Here is a 24335-nt window from a genome sequence, read left to right on the forward strand (position 1 = left end):
TCAGAGAGAGATGGTCTTTAAAGGATACTCAATTCCCATTATAGGGCTGCCCAGCTTTTGAAAGCACATGGGCTCATGCACACAAACTTTGTTTTTTTAAGACTCTAGAGCCTGCCTCTTTTCCACTCTGTAAGCCTTTCAATTAATCAAAAATAAAGACTTGGGACCAAGGCTGATCAAGGGTTTGGGTTGGAAGGGACCTTAAAGATCATCTAGTTCCAATCCCACTGCCATAGGTAGGCACACCTTCCACTAGACCAGGTTGCTCCAAGCCCCATCCAATCTGGCCTTGAACACTTCCAGGGATGGAGCAGTTACAATTTCTCTGGGCAACCTGTTCCAGTGTCTCGCCACCCTCACAGTAAAGAGCTTCTTCCCAATAGTTAATTTATACCTTCTATCATTCAGTTTAAATCCATTCCCCCCTGTCCTATCACTACATGACCTCACAAAAAGCCCCCCTCCAGACTTCTTACAGCCCCATTTAGGTACTTGGAGGCCTCCCTGGAGCCTTCTTTTCTCCAGGCTGAACAAGCCCAAGTCTCTCAGTCTGTCCTCATAGGAGAGGTTCCCCAGACCCCTGATCATCTCTGTGGCCTCCTCTAGACGCGCTCAAGCAAGTCCACATCCCTCTTCTGTTGGGTGCCCCAGAGCTGAGAACAGTACTACAGATGGGGTCTCACAAAAGCAGAGTAGAGGGGCAGGATCATCTCCCTTGACATGCTGGTCACGCTCCTTTTGATGCGGCCAAGCATACAGTTGGCTTCCTGGCCTGCAAGTGTACACTGAAGCTGGCTCATGTTCAGCTTCTTGTCAACCAACACCCCCAATTTCTTCTCCGCAGGGCTGGTCTCAATACATTCTCTGCACAGCCTGTAGTTGTGCTTGGTATTGTTGCACAGTGAAATCACATTTCAGTTTAAATAAGCTACAAATTGGAAAAGTTGCCTTGCATCTTGCTTGCGTGTATGTCACACTGGAAAGTTTCAGCAGCATATCAAAAATTGAATGAAAACATCAGAAGCAATAACATCCACAATAAAGATGGAGCAATGCAGAGCTGTTTAGGGAAATTTGAAAGAAAGAGCGGAGAATATTCTTGCCTATAAAAAAAACCCAACAACTAAAACAAACAGCTTTTTTTTAAACTTTTATATTTATAGCATCCAACTCACTACAACATTTCTTTCTGGAGCAAATCTCACTACTCAAAACAATTCATAAGTATTGCAGAATTACTGTGAATATAAATATCAGTCTTGCTATTAAATACTATTTTTCAAGTAGGTTTTCTTCTATTAGCAAGTAACTCCAGACTATGGTTTGATACTCTCACAACTTGCTTAATGAAGACTAATACATCTATGCCTACACATAAAAAGATAATCTCCCATAAATAAAGGCATCTGCCAGGAATAATGCAAGTCACAGTCTAGACAAGATTCATACTACTCTGTCATATTTGCTCCTTGCACTTGAAGGTGGTAATGATGACATTTAATTCTGATGACTGTTTTCAATTCAGTGATGTCTCTTTCAATTTCAGTTGCTGAAAAGATTTATAGAGGATGCAAATACCACTTATTTTATAGACAGGGTCACAAAGACAGCAGCTACACCAAAGTCACTCCAGAATGCTGATGGCAGCTGGCAATGGTAGGAATAGAAGCTATTTAAAACCCCCAAACACTGGAAAACTGTGCTTGGGAAAAGCTTTTCTTAGGTTTTGTTGCTTCATAATACAGATGAGTTACAAACTACAATATAAAATGTAAGTAATTCAACAGCTGGTTGTTTTTCTATTTCTGCTTTAAATTCTTCCATTTGAAACAGAACTCCTCAGATTAAGAAAAATGCCCACAGACAGGAAGCAAGGTGTCCTATTTTAGATCCTACTGAGATAATGGAACACATATTTTTCAATCTATTAACAACGGTATCATTTATATTACTTCTCTCTATATAAACAACTCTGAAACAGCATCTGCCAAGTTTTGAGCTACCAGAACGGTGTCAGTTACTCGGTTGAGTACCCTATCATTCCCTCAAGCACTGAAAGGTATTTAAAGAAACCCATCTTTTTACAGAGAAGACCTCAGGCCACTGCAGAAGATCAGGTTCAAAATCAATCTTAGGAACCAGAAAGTGCACAAGAGTCCATGGGACCTGATGAAATCCATCTGCAGGTCCTGAGGGAGCTGGTGGATGAAGTTGTTAAGACAAAGTTGTTTGGGAACTTTTAACTAAGTCTGATACTTTGGAGATGTACACTGATGTTAGAAGCAGCTGAAAAGCTTGTTGTGTTCTTATTACTTCATTCCATTGACCGTTTTTTGGGGTTTGGTTTGTTGTTTTTTTTTTTTTAAGGATGACTTAACAGCTGGCAGTACATACATCTCTCACAAGCAGAGAATTTCTTTTTACTGCACTGTTCCATTAGCCCAGACACATAGATGGCTGCATTCTTCTTTCATAAGTTGACATTTCTTTTGCTCCTGAACAGATGCACTGACTTGCAAATTCTACAGTTACCTGAGGATTCCTGCCAGACCTAGCTACATGCAAAGAAGCAAATTCCAAACACAAATACCAATAAATCAGTGTTGGCAACATCATGTTATTATCCTATCCTGGACCACAAGGATGTACCCTAACTTTAGTTTCTCCAGAGAGTGCTCTGAAGCAAAAAAACTTACAGAAAATATTCAAGATAATCCAGAATATTATGATCACAATCAACATTTTATTCTTAGAACTCTGTAAGAATAACCTTTATTAACATGAAATTGAAGTCATCCTTGTACAGCTATGCAAAAGTAATGAAAGGGTACTCTGTATGTCATTGTATTTAAAACATAACTACCCGGTAAGTGTAGATCCCCTATAAGAATATTTTGATCTGATTTCTGCTGTTACTGAAATACTAGGGCAATAAATACTGACTGGAATAGGGGACCAAAGCAACTTTCAGGAGAACTTTCCAGAACACACAACAAACTTGTCAATCTGACTAGTTTAACAAACACATACACAAGTCATGTTTTTTAAAATTCTACCTTTTCTCTGATCTCAAAAGTATGTGTGTGCAAAATTTGAACAAAAATTTATGGCAAGACATTTGGAAAACTATATAAGTATCTTAATTTAAAAAACCTAGAATTCTTTGAGTTCTAGCATCTATTAAAAAGACCAAACCCACTAAGTCTGATATCAAAGAGAATACAGAAAACAGGTAGGACAGGAATAACATGATTTTTATTGCTGTGAGCTTATTCAACTTCCCCACTCATGCTAAGGCACCTAATTTCTTAACTACATTGACGGCTTTCTAAAATTTCCAATCTGTGAGGGTTCTGCACACCATTCTGACACAATACGCAAGACCAGGGTTATAAGAAATAATTAAGAATTTTTAAGCCTCCTCCAGGGATTCAACAGAACAGGAAAAGACTTTACACACTGGCCCGATAATCATTAATTGTCTTTTCAGCTTACCTTTTTTACTTAGTTCAATAGCAGCTTCTAGAAGAACTTCTAATTCCCCTTTCGGCAATACAGGAACCACCCATCGAGGCCTATATTCAAAAACAAAACAGCTCCTTTGTTAATGCTTGTAATATAGGGTAAAAAAATAATTTTTTAAAAGCCTTGATGAGTACTCCATTAAAAAAAAAAAAAAGGGAACAGAAAAACCTCCCCACAACAACAAACAACCCACCAAAGCCAAACCAGGCCAAAATAAAACAAACCCATGATTTGAGCTTCTTTTTCCAATTCTAACCCAATAAAATAAGTATTTAATGAAATCCAGCAAAAAAAAAGGTGCAAGAACCCTGATTCCACTATCAAGATATTTTGCACAAATAACCTACACCCTCTGAAAGAAAGTGCGAAAATACCTGTTAATCATGTCATCCAACTTTGCCAGGTCTGTGTGTGGAAATGCAGGCTCCTCATCTTCAAGCTGGGGTGGAGCATCTGCTTGGCCCTGCTCATCAGGCGGGGTAGCTGGGGAGTTCTCATTGGAAGAATCAGGGGAGGAAGTCTAAAATTGGTATGGAAAATACTTTAAATACTGCCTTTTGGCATTTTTCCTTCACACTGTGTTTCAAAGAATCACTTGAAGTAAGTACCTGTCATCATAAAATATATAAAATCATTTGATTTCAGATTAAAGAAAAACAGAGCATTAAACGTGCTATTTGCATTCTATCTTGACAGTTTAAAAATTACGCTACTTTCCCAGAAAGTGTGGGGCTTTTCTGCAACAGTCTTCTATTTCAGCAGGCCACCTATACAGAAAGTGAAAATAAATCCAATATTGATGTGCCAGTTTTTACACATCTTCTCCAGGAAAAAATGACTATTTTTACAGAGAAAGACAAACTTCAGCAACAGCACATAAGAAAGCAATCATGAACAACATCTAAAGAAGTTTGCTAAAAATGAGTAACAACAATTACAGCTGGTTATTCACCAACCTCCAAGAACATGATTAGTTAAAGCCCATTTTGATGGGCCATGCAAAATACACTGAATTCTATAGATACAGACTTATCCGTATACAGAAATAGTATGAAATGACAAGAATAGATTCAAATCAGAACAGCAAGATTTAGGAGGACAAGGAAGGACCAAAACCTCAACAATATTTTTCAGATGTCACACCATGTCTGGTTGACATGGAGTTTTCTTCACTGCACCCTGTGTGGTGCTGGGTTTTGAATTTCTGACCAAAACAGTACTGGTAACGCACCAGTGTTTTGTGTGCTACTGAGCAGTGGCTGCACAGATTCAAGGCCTTGTTTTTTCTCACTCTGCACCCCAGCCATAAGTAGGCTGCGGGTGACCAAGACGCTAGGAGGGGATTCAGCAAGACAGCTGGCCTAAACTTACCAAAACGATATTCCATATCATACAGTGTCACACTCGGCAATAAAACTGGGGGGGGGGGGGGGGGTCCAAAGGTAGCTGTTGCCTGGGGACTAGCTAGGCATCCACTAGCTGCTGCTCAGTCACTGCATTTGCAGTACTTGTTTCTCTCCCATACCCCTTTCACTTATTAAGCTGCCTTTATCTCACCCATACAATATTCTACTTTTCCCTTCCTATTCTCTCCCCCATCCCACTGAGGCGGAGGGAGTAAGCAACAAGGTGGCCACTTACCTGGTAGTCAGAGTCAACTCACCACATGTGTTCCAAAGAAAATTAATTCTCAGGAAGTAACAACCACTAAAACCTTATAGTATTTAACAACTGTCACCTTCATACTGAACTAAATGACAAAGTGTAGTTTTTCTTCCAAATGGGTTTGGCTTCACTGTTTAAAAGCATCTTTTCTGGTATTTTTTAATCAACAAAAAGAATCATAACATTATGATACAATATTTGAAAACTTTTGCTTCTGAAAGCAGGACAACCTGTTCAACAAACATATTTTCAGGGAGTCTAGTACAATGTACTTAGATGACGCTAGTCTTAAAGATCTGATACCGACATACAAGCTGCTTTATCTGAAAAGTGCTTTTGAAGAACTAAGCATAAACTGAACTCAGAGAGTAGTTTTATCAGTCAGTAGCAGATAATTCTACAACACAGTTCTGAGGAAGCTTCTAATACTACTCCAAGAAAGGTTCTTATCCAAAGTACATACACCTTGAAAGGGAGCATCTTTTTTCAATGCAGAGCTCCCCAGCTGTATTTGCTTTGCCAACAGCACTGCCTTCATCCCTCAGAATCTTTTTGGGTTTTCAGACACACACAAAAATATCAAACTTAACAGACATCTCTAGAAACATAAAAACACAAACAACTCAGAAACACTATTCTAGAAGAACCCCTGTTAATATCATACCTGATTCTGCTGGAGGGGAGGCTGTGACTGTCCATCAGGAGCCTGGCCCTGGCTATCATTCCCTCCTACCGGAGAGCCACGAGTCGTGGCTGTCATACTCGACACAGGGCAGATTTTTGCAATTTTGTCTGCTTATGTAGTTGTTGCAAGAGAAGAAATTATAGTCCACTTAGTAAAGCTGAAGTACCAGCATACGCTTGCCTTAAAAAGCTCCAACTCAAGAACACGCCATCTTGCAGAGACCATTGCATAACCTGAAAGAAAAAAAAAAAGGGCAATATGCTATATTGACACATGCATATGAAAGTAATCCACACCTGGGAAAGAGCACTACAAAACCAAACATCGCTGCTACAAAGAATCCTTCATTTTAGACTTAGTATTTCTTTTTATTGAGTACACTGACACCCGAACATTACATTTGAAGTATTTAAGACGATTTTAAATGTTCTAAGTAAAAATTACACTGATATTTACCTCTGTACCACTGAGAAACTGACAGATATCCAAAATTCACAACTCACTCTTCTCTGTTGTGTCCGAACTGCTACAGTAGGTTTTAGATTTTAATTCAAGGTACTGATTTAGGTCTATACAGAAATTATCTAGTTAAGAGTATGAACAGCCAAATTCATAATCTTTTCCAATACTATTCTCGCGACACTATCTAGCTGCAGATGCCTGAGAGGGAGCTAGAGATTGATTCTACCTCAGCCAAGCCTCTTCTATTAGCATATCCGTTTTTACCCGGGGCATTTGACCTGTATTCCCTTCTTCTACCACATGTCTGGGTCCATTGGCCTTTCAGGCCCACTGCAAATCCCATCACAACTCCACAAAGTACTTCAGTAGATTATATTAAGAAAATTCTAACATCAGGTTTACTTGTTGATCTTGTAACCATGATACACAAACAGTTCAGTAGTCACTATGTGTTTCAACTTCACTGTGTTATATACAGAAATAAAAATTGTATTACTACAGCAATTCCACTCTATGCCACAGGGCACTGTGTAACCACAGAAGACACAACGCAAATTTTCCAGAACAACTCAGGCTTCCAAGGACCACATAAACACCAAGCTTTTTGAACTCAGGAAGTTCAAAAGCCAGGTACAGTGGTAGACTGTATGAGCTTTCAGCAAGATTCACTTGGCAGTGCCAAGTTTCTGATTCAGTCAGCAAAGGTTCAAATTATCAATTTAGACTAAAGTTTCTGCTGTAACACTATGCACATTTTTAAGTGTTTAATTATGACATCTCATCTCAAGGTATCTTTCTTCTCCAAGACACTTAAAAATCCTTTCCTAAATAACACAGATTTGCAAACCATTACATATACAATAAAAATTTTGACTGAACACACCACTATCCCTCCTCTGTGCAGTCTCCAATATTAACAGCACCAACAAACTCGGAGATCTCCACTAAAATAATGCTCACTTTTGAACAAAACTCTATTCTTTGAACACAGACAACTGTAATCCACCCCTGTCCTTCAGAATTCATATTCACAGTGAGCCTCCTAAGTCCAGAACAGACATTATAAACTCCAACTTTCTTCTGGGGAGAAAAGATAAAAAAGAAATAAAATAAATTAAATGCAATTTTGAAAATGAATATATTTTAATTGGTATTCCTTTTTAAATGCCCTCCTGCATATTTAATATTTTCTATTGATGTTTAGAAAGATCACTAGCCAGAAAGTATTAGCAAGATTAAGTTTCCTGTCTTTTATATATATATACATAAACACACACACTGCAATCTAGCAATCTACTGCAGTTCAATGCAGTCGATTCCCCACCACTACCCAACTGAGGCTTCCAGGTAGTTGCATAAACCAATGAAATCAAACTTCTGCCACCTTACATTGTATTTTTCAACAGCCCTAAACCAACTAACACCAGAATAAACCTTCCTTAATCACAATCATTCTTCCTGCGCAAGGAAACGATGTAGCAGAGAGGCCAGAAAAGGGTGAAAATGCTCCTTTCAGAAGCAATCCTAGTCTAGGTTTGTTTCTATTGCAGAAAGAAACAATCCCTGGCAGTTATGGTTCCACAAAATCTTACATCAAGTGCAAGCAGCTTCAATTTCATGTCTTTCTTATTCTGATGCTTTTGGCTGAACTATCATGAAGTGAGCCAGTCCAGAGTACTAAAGGAAACAACACCACAGAAAACTCCAAAAGACTGTGATGATCTTTCAGTTTTTTAATTACCTGAGCTGGTGTACTACAAGGCAAGAGAGTTCTCATCCTAATGCCAGCTAGGGAGCCAGGACAAAACTGCAGCTCTCCTGTTAGACAGACTTACACTAATGTGAATTTACCTTTCAGATATTGTCTGTGTTTAGCTGAAGGGTCTGGGCGAAGCATTCTTGTAAACTCATTTCTGCTCAAGGTAAGAGACATAAATTAACTAGGACGTACAAGAAAACTACTACTGAAATAGCCTATTTATTCAAAAGCTTGTAAATTCACAGAGTAAACCAAAATCTGTATAACAGAAATATGCAGAATTTTGTAGATGCTAGTAAATACAGAACATTTACAGGCCAACTTCTTAAGTGAGTTCATCACTTTTCCCCCGCAAATTTGTGTGATGTCTTCAGTGATACATAAGTAACTTCAGGTTATGCTGCAGCTAACTAAAATCACTCTAGTAAATGGTCTCACTGCTTCTTGTAGTATCTATATATTCTAAACTGCAAGGATATCCTTTTCAGGTATTTCCCTTCTAATTACAGAGTATACAAACATGTTTTTGTAATGACAAATTATATTCCAATTTATGGTTTTAAACAGCATTAGAAGGGAGTAGTTCACCAGTCCTGTTTTCAGCCACTGATTTAACCATTTATGTTTCAGAGAAAATGCCAAACTGCACGCCCACGGAGAACACACTACTGCTTTATTGACTTTAGAACTGATTAACCATGGAATTTCAAATTCCCATCACTTCTCTAATTCAGACTAGTCAACCTTTTACTTAAAACTCACCATGGCACAGTTTGATTCAGCTCAAGAATAGCCTTTATACCTGTTTAAACACTGATTATTTCTAGACAAATGTGAACTGATACATTGACACCTTGCTTTTAAGCATACAGAAAGGACAACAGTATATCCAGCTGAATTCTAATGGAGACTCTATTTTAATTTTTATATATGGCTCATCTCTACTATATTTGATTCTGCATTCAGCACGCTAAGACATGTTAAAAAGAACCCTATCTTCTTTACCCAAAGCTTTGAATGGATGTTTTGATACAGTGTCAAGATGGAGACAGATGCCTGTTAAATGACAAACTAACTACTCCATTGTTCATCAAGCGACATTACGAGGCTACAAAGACTGAGCCAAATGAATCTCACTGACATTTGCTTTCGATTACCAACCAAGCAAATTCCGATTTGCCATGCTTCTTCTATCTCCTTATGTCACCCTGATTCACCACTAAATTACAAGCAAAACTCAGCTTCTGCTTTACCTGACTCCTTGTAACTTTAGTTAACACCAGGCAAAGCCAGCTATGGGGTTTTTGACTCTGCAAGCTCCCCACTTAGAAGACACCCCTTGCTGCAAGTAGCGTTCCAACACCACCAGCACACCATGCAGAGGATGCTGGATGTGGCACTGCCCTCCGGGAAGGGCCTCTCCTTCCAGGCTCAAGCATTTAGTACAGCTGCACATCAGAGCTTCACCTCAGCTTCCAATGCCAGCAACCTCCTGCCTATGTGGCAGATAGGTTAATTTTGTTTGGGTAAGGAAAGTAACCAAGCACCCTCTCAAAAGGCAGGAAAAAAAAACAGCAGACATAGGTTCCCAGGTAAGTGCTAGACAGGAAGCAAGTATGTACATATTGCTCTGTTACAGGATTAACATGTAACAGCAAATACAAGGGATGGCATTTAAGCATATAATGGCCAAGAGACACACTCTTCTAATCCAGCTTACTTCTCGCACAGCTTTCATCTGAGTCCCTCAACGTCATCTCTTCAAAAGTAAATAAAACACCCCAACACATACAGCCTTTCTCCTAAATTAGCTACTTAGAATCATCGAATAGTTAGGGTTGGAAAGGACCTTAAGATCACCTAGTTCCAACCCCCCTGCCATGGGCAGGGACACCTCACACTAAACCATGTCACCCAAGGCTCTGTCCAACCTGGCCTTGAACACCACCAAGGATGGAGCACTCACAACTTCCCTGGGCAACCCATTCCAGTGCCTCACCACCCTAACAGGAAAGAACTTCTTCCTTATATCCAACCTAAACTTCCCCTGTTTAAGTCTGAACCTCTTACCCCTTGTCCCGTCACTACAGTCCCTCCCCGGCATCCTCATAAGCCCCCTTCAGATACTGGAAGGCTGCTAGGAGGTCTCCATGCAGCCTTCTCTTCTCCAGGCTGAACAGCCCCAGCTTTCTCAGCCTATCTTCATATGGGAGGTGCTCCAGTCCCCTGATCATCCTCGTGGCCCTCCTCTGGACTTGTTCCAACAGTTCCATGTCCTACACAATACTCCAAGTGAGGTCTCACAGAGCAGAGGGGCAGAATCACTTCCTTCGACCTGCTGGCCACACTCCTTTTGATGCAGCCAAGCATACGGTTGGCTTTTTGGGCTGCAAGCACACACTGAAGCCGGCTCACATTCATTTTCTCATTGACCAACACCTCCAAGTCCTTCTCCACAGGGCTGCTCTGACTCTCTTCTCTGCCCAACCTGTAGCTGTGCCTGGGATTGCTCCAACCCAGGTGTACCTACAATACCAAGTCTCAGAAAAAAAGCAAATGCAAGGTGACAGGTGACAGCAGCAGATCTCAAAAGACATATTCCTGTGTATTACGTAAGCCCTATGTAGGGACACAAACCCATCTTCCTTTATTTCAAGTTTTCTGGTTATATATAAGAGAAGATATGGGCCACAAAATCTACTTTAAAGTGTGGTAACAATGTATGCCGGGATACTAGTCTACTCAATATGTAACAATAGAGCTTTCTAAAAATCACAGAATCATAGAATAGCTAGGGTTGGAAAGGACCTTAAGATCATCTTGCTCCAGCGCCCCCTTGCCATGGGCAGGGACACCTCACACTAAACCATGTCACCCAAGGCTCTGTTCAACCTGGCCTTGAACACCACCAAGGATGGAGCATTCACAACTTCCCTGGGCAACCCATTCCAGTGCCTTACCACCCTCACAGTAAAGAGCTTCCTCCTTATACATAACCTGAACTTCTCCTGTTTAAGTTTGAACCCATTACTCCTTGTCCTATCACTACAGTCCCTAATGAAGAGTCCCTTCCCAGCATCCTTATAGGCCCCCTTCAGATACTGGAAGGCTGCTATAACATCTCCACGCAGCCTTCTCTGCTCCTGGCTGAACAGCCCCAACTTTCTCAGCCTGTCTTCATGTGCGAAGTGCTGAGAAAGTTGGGGCTGTTCAGCCTGGAGAACAGAAGGCTGCATGGAGACCTCATAGCAGCCTTCCAGTATCTGAAGGGATCTATAGGGATGCTGAGGAGGGACTCTTCATTAGGGACTGTAGTAGTAGGATCATACAACTGTGCTAAGAAAAAATAATTACTAAGCATTGTTTCCAGAAGAACATTCATATCTTAATGGGATCTCACAGAAGATGTGCTTTTTCATCCTAAGTGCTGTACTGCAAAGAAGTTTAACTGCAGCAACAGAAATTTTCAGTTGAAAGGTATCACAGATCTGTTTCATACAGGATTATGGGAACTGCATTCTTAAAATCCAAATAAATACTGACTCATCACAGTGGTTATGACTTGATTTTAGTCTAAAAATTCTAGATTTGGGAATCTAACCTTCTACCCTATTCCTTTATTTTAACCAAAACGCCTTCTCATCTAGAAATACCTCCCCCAAAACTGTAACACTGACCTAATTCAGTAGCTATATCTATGCACACCCCCACACATTTATCATTTTCTTTCTTCTCTGTTCCTTATGTCTTTCAGGAAGAGAAAATTATTTATATAATTGGAATAGAAAACTGGTGGCCTCAACAATTCGCTCATTAACACTGGCATGCACTGAAACCGAAATGTATTCAATAATTAATGAAAAACTTGTCATTAAGCTACTATTCAGTAGAGCAAGAAGTGTCTAACTTTAAATATTTAGAAAATACCTGATAAGCAGCAATCAATTCAAATAGCAGCAATTAGTTCAAATAGTTTATATTACAAAGACAAGTAATTTAGGTTCCTTCTCCTAGTAAAGAAGTGAATGTAATGCAACTTAACTGCATCAGGTTCCAACACATTATTTCAAAGCAAGAAATTTCTAAACAGTAACAGCAAAAAAAGACAGATTCTGAGTAACTGCAATTGCTGCTGTTCTGACTGAACAGAACTAAAACTGTTCTGACTGAAAAAACAGGTTACTTCAAGCAGCCTTTTTGGTTTATCTTTCCACATCATACATCTCAAGCTAACACACTTGGCAGCGTAAGTTTCTGGAACACTGGAAATATCCATGAAAACATACAATTTATTTGCCCCCGATATCATATAACACAATAGAGGGATGCCCTGCAACACAATAGAGGGATGCCCTGAGATCTTTCAGGATTATTTTTTAACTTCAAAGCTTAGTGTTGAGACGTAGTTTAGCTAAGATATACCTTCTTAACAGTATGTGACTTCACTTTGTACAAGATGCTCCTACACCCACCATTCATGTGAATCTTACTGCATGTTCTATGCAATAAAAGCACAGAAAGTGAACTTCCAAGAGAAAGTATCACCACATGTTGTCAGGTCAAGGACAAAGCAGAAAGACCACAACTATCAAACCCATAAATTTGGTCTCAAAGAAGTCATCTGCATGCATTCAGTATCTTCAAGTACCAGCTACACAGCATTCTAGGCTGAAGTCTGTAGAGAAATGCTGCAGAAAATGGTAGCTTTATGCAATAAGGCTTCCTCCTCTTTGAACAACAAATTATGGATATTACCTGATTAGAGACTTACTGTCTTACTTCAAGGCAATAATCAATGAAGGTCAGCCCTTGAAAGGGAACTGGACAGCAGCAACAAGTGTCTTTCTCTAAAAGACATTCACTTGCCAATAACTGTTGAGGCATGTGATGGTTAGATAGTGTACCACTGGTTACTTAAGGTACATGATGTTTTTTCACAAATAATGTAACAACAGGTCAGGTCTTCAGATCATACGCTTAGTTCTGGCTACCAAACAGGAAAGTCAACTGCAGGTCCTATTTTGACGGTAAAGTGCTTTGCTTACGTGACAGAGAACATCATCAAAGATACAGCATCAAGAAACCAAGCAGTCAATGCCTTACATACAAAAGCAGCAAATGTTAAGTCCATTAATGGTGTTCCCTGAAGTGAGCTGTGGCCTTGCTGCCATGCTTTTCCCTAGGCATACGTTCCAGGTCACTGTCATGGACAAAACACTCAGCAAGACTGAGTGTCTCATCCAGTATGACCAGTCCTTCACTCCCAGGAACCTTCAGTGGGAGTTACATTGGCATGAAACTGTACCCTCAATGATACTCAATACATCTCAATGACAGGAGGAGAAGGGATGTAGAACTTACAGCCCCTGCAATTGTATTAGTTAAATTCTTGTTTCCAAGTGAGTAAGAAAATACATTCAAAGATAATGTGAGGTTTTATGTTAGGAAATCAGAATTCAGGTCACGACAGTAAAACAAACCAGGCTTTCCAAAAGCGAGAATGAAGTATCTGTATCAGAAATAGCGTGGCCTGCAGGACCAAGAAAGTGATCATCCCCACTGGCGAGGCTGCACCTCAAATACTGTGTTCAGCTCTGGGCCCCTCAATACAAAAGAGATATTGAGGTGTTGGAGCGGGTCCAGAGAAGGGCAACAAAGCTGGTGAAGGGTCTAGAGAATAAGTCTTACAAGGAACAGCTGAGGGAACTGGGGTTGTCAGCCTGAAGAAGAGAAGGTTCAGGAGGGACCTTACCACTCTCCACAACTACCTGAAAGGAAGCTGCAGTGAGGTGAGTGTTGGTCTCTTCTCCCAAGTAACAAGTGATAGGACAAGAGGAAATGGCCTCAAGCTGTGCCAGGGGAGGTTTAGATTGGATATTGGGAAAAATTTATTCACAGAGCAGGTAGTCGGGTATTGGAACAGGTTGCCCAGGGAAGTGGTGGAATCATTGCACAGACAAGGCCCTAGGTGATATAGTTCAGTGGTGCTCTTGGCAGTCCTGGGGTAATGGTTGTACTTGATGATCTTAAAGGTCTTTCCCAACATACTTATTCAATGACTTTAAGTCAAGTGAATGAAAAGCACATCAGTAAATGTATGCACTAAACTAAGAAATGCAAACTCAACAAGTCATTTCTATCTGGAAAAATGCCGAAATCTATTTTAAAAATTGCCTGAATGTTTTGAACCATAACTTTCACTTACTATGCAGCCTTTTTCTTGAATTCACAATGAACATGCAAAGAAGAGGGCAAGACTTTCTTTCACCTTGGATTAAAAGAAAAAGCTACAAGAAACAACCTCAAAACTAAAATTAAAATAAAAATCAGATCTAAGAACTTCAGTATGCACGTTTCATACAGAGATCCAATCTCATGCTGCTAAGCAACACAATGCTGTACTTTTTTCCAATTATGCTACAGTTCATTTATGCAGGAGACTGCCATTGGGCAACCCAAACTCCATGTTGTTGCCAATATAGCCAATCAGGATTTTGATATTGCAGGTAAAACTGCAACCTCAGTCCTTTACAGGCAGGCACAGAACACCAGAAAGCAAGGACAAAGCATAGTTTAATATTTAAATTTAAATAATGTTCTAGATTAAAACTAATACGCACATTTTTAGTTGATCCTCTATCATCTGTGGAGTAATTATTATTGTATCTTGTCTACTTTTCATTATTTCAAGAAACTAGCCCGCCTAAATTTTGTACCAAAGACTGACTAAATGCTCTAAATCTAGTCTGGTCATGGCTATACCAAACACTTCAAGCCATTCATTCCTTTCTAAAATGGATGTAATACTTACACCTCTCCAACCTGTATAGCAAAGTCTACTGTCCAGAACACTTTAAGAACACTGTTTCTTCCTTAAAGCATTAATCCAAATGCCAAAAATTGAAAGATGTGACACTATTAAGACTTTATAAAAACATTCATTCTTACTTCATTTTTAAAAGGGATAATTAACTTTTAATGTTACTTCATGTTCAACTTGACTGCTCTGCTTCTTCTGCCAGAAAGAGCATTACTGTATGCTCAAAAGTCAATGGGGAAAATCAAAATACATTCTCAGTATTATGGGTGGCAGAAAAATACAGGCTTAGTTTCACCTAAGTAATAAAGGCTTTTCTCAGCAAGACATGAATTTTTACAGCAAAGCAATAAGAAATAGAGGTAATTAAAACAAATTCTGAGCACCGAGGTATCAACGGCTTCCTACTAGCTGCCAAAGCATACTATAAAAGTGGAATGAAAAGCTTTGGGAATGTACAGAATGGGATGAATTACAAAGTCTGAAAGAGACAACAGACCAGAAACCTAAGTTTACACAGTAGTACTCGTTTTCCCTACATGAGGATGCATTCAATTCTTTCCAATTCACATTCCTCATATGAGCAGACAAACTATACCTCTGTACTGACATTGAAAGTTTTCTCTTTTGTTTAATTATAATAGCAGTAGTTCAGAAAGCAACTAGACAATGACAGCAACAGGTTCAGTTTCCTGGTGGAGTTATGTCTTTAAAACTGTTTCAGACTAATGCAGGTAGAAAGCAACACCTCATTTTTTTTGTACTTACAATCTAGTTTTGGATGAACATGTTGCAATATACTAACAAAACAAAATGATGTATCCCAAATGAATCTTTTTCTTCAGGCAATTAATTTAATACACGGCCTTCAAATTTATTCTAATTGATTATTCCTATATTTTTATTTTTTACCTAATATGGATTTCTTAATACACACATATGATTGACATTCATAATACATTAAAAATACCCAACCACCATATAAATCATTGAACAAATGTTAAACATCTTGGTCTCTTCTACCATGTTATTAAGAAATATTTCTGCTCTGATTCTAAACACAAAAGATGCATCAGTGTCACAACAAAAAACCTCAGTTCCCAATATTTATAATGTAATACACTAGAAAAAAGTAAGTATTTTAAAATGAAAAACCCAGAGAAGCTACAGTTAAGTTTTACGATCTAATAAAGAATCAAGAGAAATCTACAGACATAACTTCTACTAGATCTTGAAAAACAGGATATATTCCAAACTAGTGCAGAAAGGAAGGGGGGAGGAGTAGGGGGAATGGAGAGAAGAAATCAAACCACCATCTCTGGACAAAAACCTCTTTAGTGAAACTCATAGCCACTCGTGCAACTTCTTACAGTCATAAATAAAATTAAATGAATACTTTGTCATCAATGTGAAAGATTTTACGAGACCACCTGAATTTCTGTACTGTAGACTTCCAAGAACAGAACCAATACATATAAAATGTGTGTTTTGCAAATCTTCAGCTAGTCAAGAAAACATTTACTGGCTGTTTGAAACAGCACTCAGTGCTAAGAAAACCAGCTGATACTACTACAAAGTATATATACCTACCCTTCCAATTAAAAATAATGCCCATACACAGAAACCATCTTTAAACATAACTTTTAAAGTGTAAATGATAAAGATTAATATATTCAGTAACACTAATCTTCATACCAAGTACTTCCATCTATTGCAATTCTCTCACTGAAAGGGGTTAGGAACTGTATTTTACAACATATTGAGGAACTAAGTACCATGACGTTGTCGTTTTGCACTGGAAACTAAAGCAGACAGCAGATGAAGACTTAGGCAAAATACAGAACTAAATGGGAAGGAAGGTCTAGGTTTTTAACAGGTTAGAAACAAAATCCATAATAGGACAGTGTTAAAAAAATTATTACCAGCTACACACAAGAAAGAATAGTAAGTCTTCAGCATTAAAAAACAAAGCCAAAAAAGCACTTCATCAGAAGGCTCTTAAAAGGAGTTTAATCATGCCAGAGAAAGAGCAATAAATACCATTTTTACCAAAGTCCAGGTTTTTTAAAAGCAGTAACTCATCAAGAAAATCAATTCATATGAACCAAGAAGTATACCATCACCTTGTAGAAGCCAGTAAAAAAAAAAAAATCACATCTGATTTTGTTAACATGTAACCCTCCATGTAACCCCACTAACCTAAGAAAATGGTCTATTACATTTATGTCTTTCTGTTGAGCACTATTTTTTAAAGTATTAAAGCAAACTAAAACAAGGCCAAAAATGTTGTTTGTAAAAAGCTGTGTCACTTTTGTTTCATTTTTCAGAGATTAATATCAATATTCTGTTTTGCAGTAGCTTAAGCCTACTTGATTTTGTGCTTGGGCATCACATCATTTCACAGCAAAGCATTTTTTTTCCCCCGTTTTGCTTAGATTTGGCATAAGAAGTCTGCAATATTCACATTTGGATCGACAAAAATAAACAAAATATTGATGCATCTACACAGGTTTTTTTCGCCCAAAATGAAACCTCCAGTTCATCAACCACTTCAGAAGCTTCTTCAAAATTCCATCTTCAGGCATGGATGTTCCTTTCTTCTTTCATGATCAAAGCTTTGAGTTTTGCACCTGATATTGTGAGGGTAGCTGTGAAACCTTGATAGACACCAAGAACTTTCATTCTAAGACTTAAGAAGAAAGTTTTCATTGTTATTTTAGGTTGCAACAGATTCTGTAATTTCTCTCTAAATAGGGTCCTAAGGTTAACAGGAGAAGAACATGAGTTTTGCAAACTCCAAAAAGCTTCCACAAAGCATCTCACTTCTCTTTGGGAGCTGGGCTCAAACCCTAAGTAATTATTAAGAACCTTTATCCTCCAGCTCCATTGACCTTTGCAACTTCCCTGGAAGTTGTGTTCTTTTGCTGCAGGACTCAGAAAGAAATCTCAGATTCTTTCAGAACAATTTTGTAGGCAGGACTGATGAAGCTAAAACTATGAAGTATCCGCCTCCTCCTCCAATGAATATTTAAATAGAATTATTTTTCAGCTGGAAGGGACCTACAATGACCATCTAGTCCAACTGCCTAAGGATTACAGAGAACATTAACTGCTGACAAAAATTTAAAAACTTCATGAAAAAAGTTTAAATCAAAAAACTCCCTTTGATCCACTACACTGGAGCAATTTAATACTACTCACTTCAACTCTTCCTGGGGAACAAAGCAAAAACAGAAATAACACTTCAACGTTCCGTCCTTGGAAGATCCCACCAAACCATACATATGTCCAAATCATAACTTCTCACGTTCAGTGGCATCCCTAGTCTTTTTTTTCCCCTGAGATACATAAATACATTGCGGCTTCTGTTCTGAGGAGGTTTATGGATGCTACCAGGCTACTGGTAGGTGCTGAATGGCTTTTGCGACCTTCATTCTTTCTCTCGTATCTAAAGGAGAACATCATGCCATCTTCCAGGTTCATTCCACCTGTGGCTTTAAAACACGGAATTATTTATAGTATACTGCACTTAAGGTTTTGCAAAACTCAGCACTATAAATATTTGAAATACTGTCTAAATCCATTCAGCCAATAAATTATGGATAACACTAGAATGTTATAGCTATATTTTCCTTGTGTGTTACTCTTTGTTAAATCATGCTTAGACACAGCACCTGATGTATCACTGAAGCGTGCAGCACCCAATACCACCACCTCAATTATACTATAAAGCATCTGTTAGAAAAGTGAACTTGAAAGTAAGCCTGCAAAAATTAGCCTAGCCCCTTCTGATTCTCTTCATGTTTGCTATGGAGAATTTAAAGACTTCTCTAAACTATGCTAAACACTGCACTAAAGAAAATTATTATTTAACTAATTAATTAATAATTATTACTATTAGTCTAAACTCCAAATTCCCTGTGACATTATCACACATTACAGAAGTTTTCCCTTAAAATATAAAATTAACACAACTTATTGCTTGGTTAGCTACAAATAAATAAAGCATGGTATAGCATCTAACCCAGATATTAAGTTGGAAGCATTTTATATTCTTGGAACATGACAAAAGTAACTTTGTGAAATTCCAAGATATTTGGAAGTGCTTTAAATTCAAATAATCTAAGCATTTCCATTACTGTACTAGCTTTAATTTAATCTTTTTTTTTTTTTTCCAACTCTGCTTTTCATGTAATCTTCAATCAGAAAGCACAGGAACTCGAACACAACCATCACCATCAAGCATAATTTAAAATGTCTCAAATACACAAGAAAGTGATGTCAGCATTAAAATTCATGTTTCAATAAGCTTGTGTTAAGTGCTTAGCAAACTTCCGCAAACTTCCACAAACTTCCAACTAGTTTCCAGTGTACCAACTGCTTAACACAGCCTGGACATTTGCGTACAGTTCCATACTAGCTAACTGCAAGTAAACATTTTGTCATTTCCTGTTGCCTTACAACCATTTCAGTCAGAAGATACTTGCTGTGAAAAAAATCAAGTTTGCACAAGCTCACCAGAAATGTTATAAGCTGATAGCTAGGGTTTTTTTAAGACCGTCTGCCTTAAACATGCTCCATTCCAACTAAGCTCATACAAGCCATTTGCCTAAGCAGAATGAATGCTCAAGAAATCACTGAAAATTATCTGTCTGCTTTTTTTAACACCCCACACCAAAAACCAAAACCAACCAAACAAAAAAAACACAACCAGACAAAAAGAAACAAACACAAAAACCAAAAAACAACAACAAACAAACAGGCCAGTTACGAAACTGTACACAGGACTGCTTTATTATCTGGAGATCCAGGTCAAAACACTGGAATTAGAGATGACACAGTATGAGTGCAAGCAACAACTGTATCCACTGTGATAGTAAATGTCTTACTACTTCTTAGCGAAATAAATTTTCAAGTAACAAAATTTTGTGCCTGTGTGAGAGACAGAGACAGAACTTGCTCTCTAAATTTGTCAAAGGCTGAATTTGTCATTTTTCTCTTGCATAATTTCAGATTTTCAGATTAATCTGGTTTCCACCGTGATTTCATTTCCATCAAATGAAAGCTCGTTTCCATCAAACTAAGTCCCCTGGGCAAACAGTAATCAACTGAGGCACCAGGAAGAAAAACTGTCCATACCTTATTTGTTGCAGAAGTCAAATGATGTTTTACAAGAAAAGAAACAGAACTGCGGAAGTCAAAGGGAAATCTGCAGGTTATAAAACAGCAATATATGACCCCTGATAGGTTAATTCTGACTGCTTCTTTTTCATATACAGTGCTGGAGAAACCACAGATTTCTCAGATTAACCTCTTCATCCTCCTCTCATTTTTCTGGGTAGTGAGATCAAGGTAAAACTGAGGAAGAGCGAGGGAGCACAAGAGCAACTTAAGCCAACATAAACTGTACCTAACACCTTAAACTTCTAACACAAATCCATTGAGAAGGTATGACAGGAGGTACTTTTGAAGTTTACAGCCTCTATGCCCCAATTCTTCATCAGTAAAACAAAAGACAAGCGTTTTAATTTGCAAAGTGGTGTGAGAAACAATACATTAATGTTTGTGAAATGCACAAACTGGGAGTGAAAAGCGCCTCTCGCGTTTATTAAGAGTAGTAATTCCACTCAGTATGAGATTCAGACCAATGTAACACATGCATTTACAGCACGAATTCTAAAGATAAAAATACTGAATGACAATCCAATTTAATCCATCATCTAGGCTGAATGAGTCAAGGATCCAATGAGAGGAAAAGTTCATAATTAAGGGGTGAGGGGGAACCCCACTGGTTTAATGACTAGTTTCATTCTTGTATTTCCCCCTTTTCTGTTTTTATGTAAGCTTAGAGGAATCTTCTTAAGTTACCCAAGTGAAAATATCCACCTTTACAGCGTAAAATGCTTAAATAGATCATGACTTGTGCATTTTTTCCACGTCTCTTTACAGCATTTGCTTTCCACCACACACATTTTTTAAGCAACTTCGCTGAGCCATCAGATAATTCAACTGAAAAATGAATAATGGAAGCATTTTTTAAAAATCAAGCTTTTAGTTCCGCTGAGGAATCCAATCAAATATTACAACCCCCAAGTCCTAATGAAATAGTATGTACTGTAAGTGGGAAAAACAAATTTTGCTCTTGTATTTGTCAAGCATCTGAACAAAAATAAGGCACCTCAAACATGAGCCTCATATTCACCAATTCAGCACAGAAAAAGTACCCAACTGATATACACCCTGTGGGCAAGTTTTTGTCTGTAAAGAAGATGCTTTAGTCTGTAAAGAAGACATTTTCTTCCAGCAAGAAAGTCTTTGCAAAGTATACAACTAACCTCACCAATTTTGGTGAAACAAAACATTAGTTGTTCAGAAGCATTAGCTATCTGGAAGTATGAGAGAGGAAAGAAAAAGGAAGTACAAAGGAAGATACCTACTAAATCAACTGGGCACTCTTGAATTTGTAAGTAACACTTTCAACCAAGAACGGCACAAGAAATCACAGACTGAATTAAGCAGAAGATACTCAGGAAGTAAAAGAAAAAAGGTAAATGCATAGACAATCATTTCACCAGATCAATAAAATCTCACCACAGCATTTCTTTAGAGCAGACTAACACCACCAGACCAAGCATGCAAGTAGGAACAAACTACAAAAAAAATAAAAAAATGTTCATTTCTTATGAAGGGAAAGTTTCTTAAAAAACATAAACTATCTTAAGAGCTTGTGAAAGAAGCAAAATGGGGGTTTATATCTACAGAAAAGTACCCCAATAATGTCTTCATAATTCCTGTAGATGAAAAAAACACTGCAGCTGAATTACTTAAACATCAACGTAGTTGTTAAGGCTTCTTCCTCCCATCCCTCATCCCCAGCACACAAGTTCTGAGAACTCTGTCAAATGCACTAGAGAATCTTATTATACTAAAAAGATATGGAATAAAGAATTCTACTGGACAATTGTCATTTAGAAATTAAATGACATACAATAATAAACTCACATATAAAGCAAAATTTTGCTGTTGGAATAATCAAAACTGAAACTGAAGGGTTTGTCTGCATTTTAAGTGTGAACTACTGTGAAGAACCACAGCAGGTCATCAACACTGAAAATCACCCAAACTGTAGGTGTAGCATAGTCTAAGCACATAGTTAAAAGCATGAAGCAGCTCTCATAAGAGATTCCGATTCTCTGCTTTGAAATGTTAGTTACTTTCTGCTGGTCTAGGTAACATATTTAACTGCTACATCTTCCTGTGTGATACTTACACCTAACTAAATATAAGCATATAAACAAACAGCACACCAAGTATCAAGGACAATTTAAATTTTAGAAAAAGATGATCTTCTGAAGTACCAACTAAGGATCAATCAGCACAGCACACGTGAATCTCCAAATCAAACTCTCATTTTGGCTACTGCTTGCCAGCAACAAAACTAAACTAACAACATGGTCATTCACTATCCTAATCTCGCTGCCTCCAGGCACCAAATTTGCTACTGGTTCTAGATATTCATTTCAATATCAGGGAAATGATATGAAGAAAAAGGGAAATTCATTAAGGCGGGTTTGGTAAAGCATCCTGACATCTGGTGAAAAAAATAAGGACAGGGCAGAGAATGACAAACCTGCTAACCAGAGGCTGATACTGATCACATGGGGTTTTTCCATGGCTGAAGACACATTATCTTACAACAAGGTTTCACTACCACTAACACAGCATAGCAGCGCTACCTTTCTGCATCCACTGCCACTGACAAAAATGAAGCTTTTCATTTCACTATAAAGCTTTTCATTTTATATATACATATATATTAATCTAAAAAATTTTAAAAAATTTTAAAAAATTAAAAAAAAAAAAAAAAAACAAACCTGTTTTCCCAATCCTAAAACATGGAAGTGAAAGGAATTAATGGTTTCTCAAATGCCATAAGGGGAATTCATGTTTTAAGTTACATCTTCACTAGACACATTACAAACTGTCAACCACAGCAATCTGGCCAAACTGCTACAAGAAAAAGAACATCAAAAATTTTTGGGCAACCTGTAGGTTATCTAATTACCAGAACTATCATGAAGAAACTCTGACACAGCAAGAGAGCTATAAAGCACTTCAGAAATTTGACATTACTACCTCACCTAGGGGGAAAAAAAGTCAGTACATCAACTCAAGAAAATGTTCCATTGCATGAATGTGTGTTCTCATATGTCTGTGTGTGTGTTTATATACACACACAATTAAAAACAGTCAGAAAAAGCACCTGGGATTTTAAGGTCCCACTGTGATTAATAAAGCGCTGTCTGAAAGACACATCAAGGCATATGGAGGGCTATGCAAAACTGGAGTCTGAAACTGTAGAACAAGTCACTGGAGTGTCTACCTTCAAGGTCCAGAGAATTTACATAACAATTTACAAAAATAAAAAGAAAACCTAAAGGATTCAGGAAAATGCATTAAAAGAGAACATCAGAAATACACAAAAAAAAACCCAACATTTTGTTTCTAAATTAGAAACATACAAATTCTAATACATAATATAGTTTAAACTATAGTTTAAGCTTTTGGTTTATCAAAATTTTGGTCTTTCACCAACCTACTTACCTAAAAATTAAGCTAAGCAGATCCACCTTTCTTATTTAACTTTCAAATTCATGGACTTTTCAGTTGAAACATGTTCAGAAACACACTTAAGTACTCAATTGCCAAGACAGCAGAAAATTGGAACACCAAAGATGCAAGGCTCATTTACTGAGATGATGGTAGATTTTGACAACAATATTCATTCTCATCTTGTATTAGAAAAGTAAGAGACTTCTTTTCCTCACTATCAATTTTCATTTCTGGACAGGAAAACTGAAAGTCCACCCACAACCAATACAGGCCTGTCACCACTATCCCCACACCACAGTGCTTGCAAGGACACCCCTGTCCAACCAAAAAAGCCTGTCTGGTAACAGAGGGATCCTACCTGACACACATCACTTTTTTCTTTACTGAACACGTTTCTAAACAATCTCCTTCTTTCATCATTTCAAAGCGTAATAGCTAAGACCACACAAACACAAAACACTACCTTTTCCTCTTCCCACACCTCGTCCCGCTGAAGCTACAGAAAAGGTTAAGCAGCATTAAAGTGACTTAAGGATTGAAGTCTATGGTATTTACAATGCACATTTTAGTGTCATTTCATGTTACCATTCAGCTGCTTGTCTTAAGCAAAGGCTCCTCTAGGCACAATTTTCTATTACTTGAGTTTTGGATAGTTTATATGAAACCTAAATGAAACATTAGTCTTGAACTTCCCTCCAAGTACTTATTTTGAAGTACTCATTCGAACACTTCTGCTAAATAAAAATACTGGAAAAGTCTTTTACAATTTAGAGCAGGAAGGAGAAGAGAACATGAGCAAACATTAAGGA

At 38.0% G+C, this 24335-nt stretch overlaps 1 protein-coding gene across 2 annotated transcripts in view; it reads right to left on the reverse strand.

The window, feature by feature from the left end:
• The window catches only part of USP9X (ubiquitin specific peptidase 9 X-linked), a 99011-nt gene that overhangs the window by 68666 nt on the left and 6010 nt on the right, over positions 1-24335 (reverse strand). For both annotated transcript variants that reach the window (XM_057411828.1, XM_057411827.1), the window contains exons 2-4: positions 5855-6108; positions 3900-4045; positions 3496-3575 (exon numbers count right to left, since the gene is read on the reverse strand). In XM_057411828.1, the coding sequence (XP_057267811.1) occupies positions 3496-3575; positions 3900-4045; positions 5855-5950 (322 nt within the window). In that variant the 5' untranslated portion in view covers positions 5951-6108. The remainder of the gene's footprint in view (positions 1-3495; positions 3576-3899; positions 4046-5854; positions 6109-24335) is intronic.

This window comes from Pezoporus wallicus, unplaced genomic scaffold (assembly GCF_028554395.1).
Source record: "Pezoporus wallicus isolate ANWC-B61680 ecotype Strahan unplaced genomic scaffold, APGP_CSIRO_Pwel_v1 contig_1438, whole genome shotgun sequence".
In the NCBI taxonomy this organism is placed as follows: domain Eukaryota; kingdom Metazoa; phylum Chordata; class Aves; order Psittaciformes; family Psittacidae; genus Pezoporus; species Pezoporus wallicus.